Here is a 9867-nt window from a genome sequence, read left to right as displayed (position 1 = left end):
AGTCATCCCTCAAAAATATCTCTTTGTATTACTTTCCCTTCATTTTACCAAAATTGTTATTTTCAAAACATGAAAGTTTTGTGTTCTCTAAACATTACTCTCATAGCATTTTTATTTTTTTTAAAAAATTTTAAATAAACTCCTTAAGAAAGATGTTATCTTTAAACATATTTATATTTTATAACAAAAAATATCTGAAACCGCACCTATTGTTCTAACATAGAAAGTTATTTTGATATGCAGTCTTTTCTGCATAATGAATGTTAGGTAGTTTCAAAACTCTGGTTTGCACATAAAGCACGCTCTGAAAGTACAATATAAATAAAATAGTTTATTACAAGTATTTTAAAAGAGCTCTACAATATGCTTTCAAAACATTTTATACAGCATTTTGTCTTTCAATATGAAACAATTTACATAGGGAGAAAAAAATCTCAATATATAACTATAATCATCATTAATATACCGAATTTGTTTGTCATACAAAAAGCAAAGTAACTACAAACTGTTCTCGAGTATTTTTCCTGGTTTTATTGTTGCTGAAAATGGAATAACATGTACGAAAACAAAACTCCTTTTACCCTTCATATTCACCAAGAACCACAAAGTTCATGCTATTTCAAAATAAAAAAAAACAAGAACAAAAACCCATTTTACTTAAATAAATATTTAAATACTAAAAACAATGTCATGTATCTTACAGATATCTTACAGATAATTTAGGAACAGGAATAAGAACTTCAGGATTCAACTATTCAAAAGTTGCATAACAAAGAAAGTATCCTAAAAGGTAGTTTTTTCAGAGAACAAAAAGAAACAAACTTCATTCTCGTTCACTATCTACGAAGCTCCACTGCACTTGCACTTCTTGCCAGCCCCACATGCACAATGGACAAAACCATGTACTTACCAGAAAGTGTAACTACAGATTCTATTAATACAAAATCAGAATTACTTAATTTCAGCTAAAAGTAATTTTCAGTCTCTTATAATGTAATGAGAACATAACTTCCTGACAAAACTGCTCATCTGAGTTATTATCACATCTTAGAGAACATTTCTTTTACTGCTTCCCTATGTATGCTAGAAAGAAAGGAGACTGAACAGAGAGGAAGCCCATTTGTAACCTTAATGATAATTTCTTGTCTTCTTTTCTTATAGAAAAATAGTTCAGTAAAGTATAAATTGGCCAAAAATACTATGTAAGGCAAGGGGTTTACAAGGAAGTGGAGTTAATGAAGTGGTGAAATGGATAAATTGATTATAAATTCTAATATATTGTCTAATATATTGTCTCCTTGTATTTTATATAAAAAGGGAAATTATCTAATTCCTTACGTAACTCTCCAAGTACATTAAGTCTAAATAAAAAAGCAGTTGTTTTTTTCTATCCTATAGAAAATAGAATATTCTGTAACACATCAACATTCTTCTCATTGAACTTTCCCCCCTTTTTCTACTCTCTTCTATCTAAAAATAACCTTTTTTTTTTTTTAAGTATTGGATAAATACAGCAAGAAACCTTTGCTTGGAACATATGGGGAGCCAGAAGAAACTAAAGGACCCTTTTTTTTCATATTCTCAAAATTAACTTTTTCTCTTTATTTTTCTGATAGTTTAGAAGTGTTAGGCTTTCCCATATAGTACTTTATGTTCAGTGATAATTATCTTATCCATGAAACACTGCAAATTCCTGCAACACTATTGATACAAAATGAATGTGTATTTATAAATTAATTTAGCCGAAGAGAATGCAAAGAGTGTGTGTGTAGGTTTGTTGCATTTTTAAAAAACATCTCAACATATCTCACAAATTATATCAAGTAGACAGTTCTGAAGACAGTAAATTAACTTCACCAGGTCATCTCTGTAACAGAGAATATAATCCCCTTCAGTTAATTGTTTGGCCTAATATAAATCTTTTATAATTATGCAACCAAAAATTTAAAAATTATTTCATCGAACGTTATCCCGTTTTGATAAAACTAATACATTCTCTGCTTGTTCCTCAGTGGAACTAAGCTTTAAGCTCTCTTTAAAGTGAATAAGGTGGTGTCTTTTCAAATGTGGGGCCTGTCTGAATTTTTTTCCACAAACTAAACATTCAAATGGCTTCTGTCCAGCATGCATTAGGTGATGTCTTTCAAGCTTAGAAGGAGATTTAAAAGTTTTAAAGCAGATACTGCATTGATATAATTTGTTAACAGCTTCAATTTTTCCAGTACCTTCAGAAAAATCATGCCAATAGCTGTAACAGCTTTGCTCTGTTTCCAACAATTTACTGCACAAATACGGCTGTGGGTTTCTACTGCTGGTGTCAACAACAAAATCCCCTGACTCGTTTTCAACTTTGATTTCAGCTGCTTGGTTTGACTGAATCAGCTCAAATTCTTGAAAGCCAGATGGTTGTGAAGGTGTTTGAGAATAACCTGAATAACCCACAGGCTGAGAAGACTTATATTCAGTGTGATCTCCCCTATGATTGAAAAGTTTGTTCAGGTTTTCAAATTCTACCTGGCAAATGGGGCTTTTACAGGCTCTCTTTTCAGTATGGGTGAGCTGATGTCTTTTTAAGTGAGCTGACTGTCTAAATGTCTTCCCACAAACATTACAGCCAAAGGGCTTTTGTCCCGTGTGTATAAGATAATGTCTTTGAAGTTTGGATGAAGATGGAAAAATTTTTTCACATCTGTCACATTTACACACTTTGTGTCTGTTATGTATATTTTTAGCCGAAGATGAAAAAGCACAGTGAAGTACTTCTGGATTATCAAAAAAACTATCATTTGATGAACCATAAAAAGCATCATCTTTATTATCCAGTGAATTATCGATATTTAACATGCTTTCACTAGGAAGCACACCTTTTAAATTACTGCCCAAGTCGGGAGCTTGTGGGTACTCTTGCCGAGGTAATGGCACAGCAAACATTCTTTTCATCCGATTACAAGCTGACCTGTGCACGTCACGCCTGCTCTGGCAGTCCTTGGAAGGTTTAGTGGACACATGCTGATCACAACACTGATCTCTAGCTGCAACCAGGTCAGGACTTCCAACGTGACCTGATTTAATTTTTTTTCTGTCAATCAAAGAAAAATCTGTTGCCTTTCCTCCAGTATGTTTCACTTTCATCAGGGTCTTATTTTTCCTGTTGACTGTGTGTCTGCCTGCTGTTGTACCATTATTTGAACTTCTGCTGTCTTTTGAATAGCAACATTTGTGTAAGTTTAGAACATGCTCTGTTTCAAAACACTGCTCACATGATGGGCACTGAAAGGGTACAATATAAATTGAGTGCACATCATGTGGGTCATTCTCCTGTGTATCAGCATTCTCAAAACTATCCCATTTTCCTTCCAACACATTGTGAGGTCTGGGATATTTAAGAGTCTTTGCTTTGCATACAATATTGGGGAAAGTCTTATTTCTGGCATGGAGCTGTTTATGCTTCATGAGTTTGCTCTGTATTTTAAATCCCTTCTGACAAAAACAGCACTGAAAAGGCCTTTCTTCTGTGTGTGTGAGCTGATGAATTTTCAAGTGTGTTGACTGTCTGAAAGATTTGCCACATGAAGAACACTTAAAAGGTTTCTGGCCAGTGTGAATAAGGAAGTGTCTTTCTAGCTTGGATCTTGATGGAAACGTCTTGTTACATGATTCACAAGTGTGAGTTTTCTTCCTCCTTCTGGCACCATGTAGATGATCTGACTTGAGACACTGATGCAGCATCCACCTCTCTTCAGTTGTAAAGGGTTTCCAGCACACAGAACAGTGAAATATGCCACAAGTGACTCTGTCTTGCTCAGGATTCACACAGCTTTGTGCTTGCTTTGTATCATTCTCATAATTTTCGTTATGAAGCTGCTGATGCTTTAAGAAAGTGATTACATTTTTGAAGTTTCTATAACAAACAATGCACTTAAAAGGCAGATTATGGGTTAACTGATGCCTCTCCAGGTGGACTAGTTGCCTAAATGTTTTATTGCATACATGACACTCAAATGGCTTTTGACCAGTGTGTATGAGATAATGCCTAGCTAATTTTGATGGAGTTTCAAACTGTTTATAGCACATATCACAAATATATGGCTTTTTCTTGGGTATCTTGACAGCTGTTACACAATGCTGAACTTTTAACATTTTTAAAAGGTAATTATACCTCGCCTACTCTTTATTTCTTCAGATAAGTATTTCAAGTGAAATCATCAAGTGCACACTAAGATGCAAAGCTGTAGAAGCAGCAAATTTTCTTAGGAGAGAGATTCTTAAATCCCACTGGTCCCTAAAATAAGAAAGAGAGTATTATTTAGCCTATATTAACACATAATTGCTAAGTTTGTCTCTTGTTTCCTATATAAAATACTTTCCTTGTAACAGAGTAATCACTAGTTATGTTACATGATACAGAAAAAACAGGTTACTTTTTAGAAGAAAAACAAGTTTAAGTCATCTGTGCTATAAATAATTGCATCTATTCTTCCAAATAATACACAGTTCAGCTATATAATATTAATTAAAAAAATTCAATAACTTATTGTAATAAATGCCTTCTCTACAGCAGTAATTCTAATTCCCAAATATAATATTTATGAAGATCAGAGAAAGAAGAACTTTCTCTGATCTTCATAAGTGCAAGATTTCTTGCACTTCAGAAATACATTCAATTAATGCAGTGTTAGTGAAAAGAAAAACACTTAGCTTCAGTATATTGTTAAATTTACTATTCATGTTTCTGCATCTTATCAACTTATCCAGCAGTAAAATAAATTTTGATTTCTCTCAAAATGGCAAATGCTGGAGCCAGTCAGCAAGAGCAACACACTAGCTACAAACTATAACCATTACATAGACAACTCCCAGAACATGGAGAAAACACAGGCCATGTTTGTTATCTCACCATAAAGCTAAAATATCAGGGTTGTGATACCTAACCATGCATATATTGTAAAGTCATCATGAATACCAAGGTCGTTCTCATAATTCATCACAATTATTATTGTAGTCTAAACCAAAAAAATTAAATAGTTCTAATTTTCTTGGAATTTTACACATGGAACACTGTTGGGCAAGCTACTGTGTCTCAGCTCAATGACTTACAAAAAATAATTCACAAGCTCCTGAGTGCATGGGAAGTTATTAAAATATTCATAGGAACAGCTATAAAGTACCTCAAACAAACATTTAGCTCAAACCTTCCACTGTGAGGCCAACCCATGTGTAGACAGATTAAGTATTCCAGCCCACAAGCATACTACAAACAACAGACTAAAAATACCTCTATGATATTACCAATACAGAAGAAAAGGGATGAAGGGAACAAACTTTAAAGCAAGAGCGTAACAGTCAGCACTTGTGAGTTGTATTATCAAACTATGACAAATTGTAGTTAGTAGAAATGTCCTGTGTATCTCAAAGTTATTACAAGCTGCATATTCATTCAACATACCAGTAGAATAAAAAAATTAATGTTTTCAGTGTCTCCAAAACCCCTGCCACTTCACAAAGAGATAACGTCCTTATTTTAAAAAAAAATCATAAGTATCCAAAGGGTCTATTCAAAGTAATTGCAAAGAATAAAAGCCTACTGTATTTGAAAGCAAGTTACAATGAGATTCAAGAAACATGCACAAAGACTGAAAATATCTGGTGAATCAAGATTTTTCTTAAGCATAATAGAAAGAAAACCTGGTCATAAGGTAGAATTGTTCCCCCCTAACAGATATGTTCCTATGTAACTGTGGGTCTTAATAAGGAACATTTGGATGTCTGCCTCAGATATGATTGTCACTACACTGAGGAGTTTCTTAATCTCACTGAAACAGTTCAGGGTAGATAAAGCAGTTGAGAAAGTCAACTTTTCCTTTCCAATTCTCTTTTCCTGTAGAATTTTAACAGCTACTCAGTTTCAGTCTTCTTCTGAAGATGCAAGAAAACACAACACTTTTAGGAGACCCCCTATTCCTCCCAGTTGTCACATCATGTGAAAGATGGGAGTTTAGAGAGAGTAAGTGTGTGACACCACATCCTTTCTAGTTTGTGCTACCACGAAGCTAAAGACAGGCAGGCTGAGGAAAGGAGAGAAGACTCTGCTATGCTGAGTTTCTGTGCAGCTCAAGGCAGCCTCTATTAGCAGGGAAAGAAAACCTCCTGAGGAAGAACTGTAAAGAGTGATGAATTTCAGTTAACATACTGTCATACAGACCTAATTTACACATCAGGAAAATGCTCAAACACTACAGTGACATGCAAAGAAAAAAGTCCGAAGTAAGAGACAGCTGTGGCATATTACACAAGGGATTTTGTATTTAGCTTATGAATTTTTTAAGATTCTATCTGGTGAATGAGGAAAATGCTCTGTAGTACAAGGTGTCAAAAGCAGAGCAGAGCTTCTTGCTGTGATCTTCTTGCCCTGTGAAAGACTGAAGGCTCAGATAAGCTAAACTAAGGGGATGCAAGGGAAGGAGAAAGGAGCCAAGATGGGCATTACTGTGCGGCCCAAATATATTTTCAAATCCTATTTACTAAGGACAGGCATCTCCATGTCTATTTCAGAGTGCTCTGTGCCTTCAATATCTAAAGAATAAACATGCTGCTGCTGAAGATCAAAGAGCAAAAGACAAACTTGGAAGAATATTGCTTCCTGCTAGCCTTGAAAGTACAGAGGCTTGTCCTAACTCACTATGTGATAAGGATTTAGTTTATGGCAAAGGTCCATTAATGTTACACTGTCACTACTTTTCATCTTGGCTGCAAGGTCATGCAGAAAAATAGAATCAAGGAGTTACGCAGGCCACTGAAAGCTCAGAGAGGACGTTCCTAAGTAGTATTGTTTAATGATTAGCTGTTTCCCTAATATTACACGTGGCAACAAGCTGCAACAAATTGAAAACACGATGGAAGAAAATTCTGAATTCTAATCCAGGCTTTATTAATCAGAAAAGTTCACATTGTTGTGGTTTTTTGGTTTTGCTTTTGTTTTTCGTTTATTTAAAGAAAAAGCTCCAACAAATTAGCAAACAAGCAATCAGGAAGAGGGTACTTAAATAAGAAGAAAAGCAAGCTCTTCAGTTTAGGACAGAATAATCTCCTGGTGCAGAAAAGACCCAGAGTCTAAGTTGGAACAGAAGGTGTATATGTTAAAGGCTACCATCCATACCAGGATGAGTGAACAGATGTAAAACTTTGAGAGGACATAAATCTTTCTCCTTACTTACTTACTACTGTTTAGAATTCAGCTGGAGTAGTCTATCCAGTTTTGAATACTGCCCTTCAAATTGAGTCAAACATTGAACTGATCAGAATGAATGAATTCAGAGAAGAGGATCAAGAATGACCTGAGCTTAAATGCAAAATATACAAGAAAAGATTAAAGTAAGTGGGAACATTTAGGTTAAAAAAGAGGAGACATAAAAAAATAACACACATACCTCCTGCAAGACAAAGCAGAAGAATCACTTTTAAGGATGACAGAAGTTAGCTTTTTCCCAAACCATTTATTGTTGTGAATGAAAATGGCTTCAAATTACAATAGAAAGGATTTAAGTATATTATCATCCTTACAGCTGCAAGCTGTTTCTTAATGAAAGAAATACAAATAAGTTATGTGGGAAGATTGCTCTGCCTGCATTGGAGGTCTGCAAAGAAGGTTGTACTTCTCAAATTCCCACACCCATACAGCTGACCCTATACAAAATAATACATTCTTGCTTGTTTTTTGGTGACTCATTATTGTAATTCAAAACACTTAATTTAGGAATCGAAAATTCAATGTATTTCAAAATTTGCCAGGCAGGATTCCTCTGCATTACTATTAGTATAACTTCAAATCCTTGAGGCATGTTAATGCTTATAATTTCCTAGAAACAATTATATAAGAAAACAAAGTATAATAGTAGATGTGTGAAGAAACGTTAAGGAACCTCCAATAACACTAATGACACAACAAGAAAGTGAAAATCTAGCTGCTGATTTATGAAACACAGCATGCCAGAGAGAGAGAGGAACCTGAGCACCAAGACAAACACATTGCCCACTGGATTTGCTCATCAGCTCTCCCGAGAGAAAAGTTTAGATTGCTACAATGGGAGAACAACTCACATCAGAAATGGAACCTTCACTCCCCAGTTACACAGAAATCAACATCAGGCATTATGGCTCCTCAAAGCTAACACACTTCATTCTCTCCTATTTTCATTGTAACTTCCCGATACACTTCGTGAAGCCAAACAAAGTAAAAGATGCATAATAGTGAAGCAGGCCCGGTTTAACAAATGTACGTTCTGCTTCAGGGGCCTGAGACCTCTGGCTGACACCAACACCCCCCCAAGAGGACGCACGTAAATACAGTTAGGAACCTAAAAGCAGGTGGCCCTCAGGGACAGCAGCCCGCACCACACACACACAGACACCCGTACAGACACACATTGACACATATACACCCACACAGACACCACCGCCCCGGGGCGGCTGTCCCTCAGCGCACAGCGGGTCCCTGCAGGGCCGCCCGGCCCCGCCGCGCCCCCTCCCTGCGTGCGGTCCCGCGGCCCGGCCCCACGGAGCCCCGGGGTCGGCACCGCTCGGCCCAGGGAAAGGGCAGCGGGCGGGGGCGAAGAAGAGAGCGACCTGCAGAAGCAGCCACCGCACCTCCACCTTCCTCATGTCTCCCGGGATTGCTGCCGCCGGAACCCTTCTCCCCGGATGGCACCGGGACAGCGGGAAACCCGGGCCGGTGCTTTCCGTTCCCCCGCGCAATCCGGCCCCGCCCGCCGCCGCCGGGCCGCAGCCAGGGCCGGGCCGGGCCGAGGGGCGGGGAAGGCTTCATTTATGGCCAGGCAGAAAATGCCCCCGGCCCTGCTGATGAATTCTTAGTTGGTGTGGCACGTTGTTCCGTACTAATAAGACGAATTTTCTACTTCAGCAGGCTAAAAGCAAATAACCAACTCCCGGTGGTTGCAGGGTTGCAAGCAAAGCACGATGGCAGAGTTATACTCTTGTTATGTGTTAAACGCACCGTAAAGCCAAACCTACCAGGCTAAAAGGCCAGGAAATGGTACCGGGGAGGGAAGGGGGAAAAGAGACGCTAGCCCGGGAATTTTAAAAACACCTTCAATAACGCGTGCACACGAATGTGACAGGTTTGCCTCCTCTGCCGGAGAGAGGGAACAAACAAGGGCAGGAGCTCGTGGAGCTGAAGGATGCGTGCCCAGCAGTAGCCAGATCTCCCTTGGGGGCCACAGCTTGGCCGGGGTTACCTCAGAGGAATGGCCGGCAAAGTGCTGAAGACACACAGAAAAAGACAGAAACCATTTACAGTTGTGTCCTGCATCCAGTTCAGGGGTCCCCAGCACAGGACCTGCGGGAGCAAGTCAGAAGAGGCCACGAAAAGGGGCTGGAGCACCTCTCCTATGAAGACACACTGAGAGAGTTGGGGATGTTCAGCCTGGAAGAGAGAAGGCTCTGGGGAGACCTTACAGCTGCCCTGCTGTGCTTAAAGGAGGCTTGCCAGACTTTCCAAGGCTTATAGTGACAGGACAAGGAGCAAACATTTTAAACTGAAAGAGAGTAGATTTAGATTGGACATAAGAAATACACGTTGCACAAATGAGAGTGGTAGTGCTGGTGCAGAAGGTGTGGATGCCCCATCCCTGACAGTGTTCAAGGCCAGGCTGAATGGGCTTTAAGCAACCTGGTCCAGTGAAAGATGTCTCTATCTACAGCAAGGGGTAGACGAGATAATCTGGGTTTGGTCCCTGCCAAACCAAATCACACTATTCTGTGATTCTGCCTCATAAAAGTATATGCAAATAGCACAGCAAAGTGTAAGAGATTCATCATAAATGTCTTAATAAAACACAAGGACATGGATGA

At 38.3% G+C, this 9867-nt stretch overlaps 1 protein-coding gene across 3 annotated transcripts; it reads right to left on the bottom strand.

The window, feature by feature from the left end:
- Positions 1 to 346: 346 nt before the first annotated feature.
- On the bottom strand, positions 347 to 8747 carry ZNF770 (zinc finger protein 770). Of its 3 annotated transcripts, none has more exons than XM_058829166.1 (2): positions 8644 to 8747; positions 347 to 4282 (listed from the first exon to the last, which is right to left on the bottom strand). In XM_058829166.1, the coding sequence occupies exon 2, from the start codon at positions 4138 to 4140 to the stop codon at positions 1957 to 1959; it is 2184 nt and encodes a 727-aa protein (XP_058685149.1). In that variant the 5' UTR covers positions 4141 to 4282; positions 8644 to 8747; the 3' UTR covers positions 347 to 1956. The 3 variants fall into 3 exon arrangements, with proteins under 3 accessions (XP_058685149.1, XP_058685148.1, XP_058685150.1); XM_058829165.1 differs by having other exon boundaries at positions 8439 to 8742; XM_058829167.1 differs by having other exon boundaries at positions 8623 to 8736.
- Positions 8748 to 9867: the final 1120 nt, after the last annotated feature.

The sequence above is a fragment of the Poecile atricapillus genome, chromosome 1 (assembly GCF_030490865.1).
Source record: "Poecile atricapillus isolate bPoeAtr1 chromosome 1, bPoeAtr1.hap1, whole genome shotgun sequence".
Taxonomy (NCBI): Eukaryota; Metazoa; Chordata; class Aves; order Passeriformes; family Paridae; genus Poecile; species Poecile atricapillus.
This window is presented reverse-complemented; position numbering and strand designations above follow the sequence as displayed.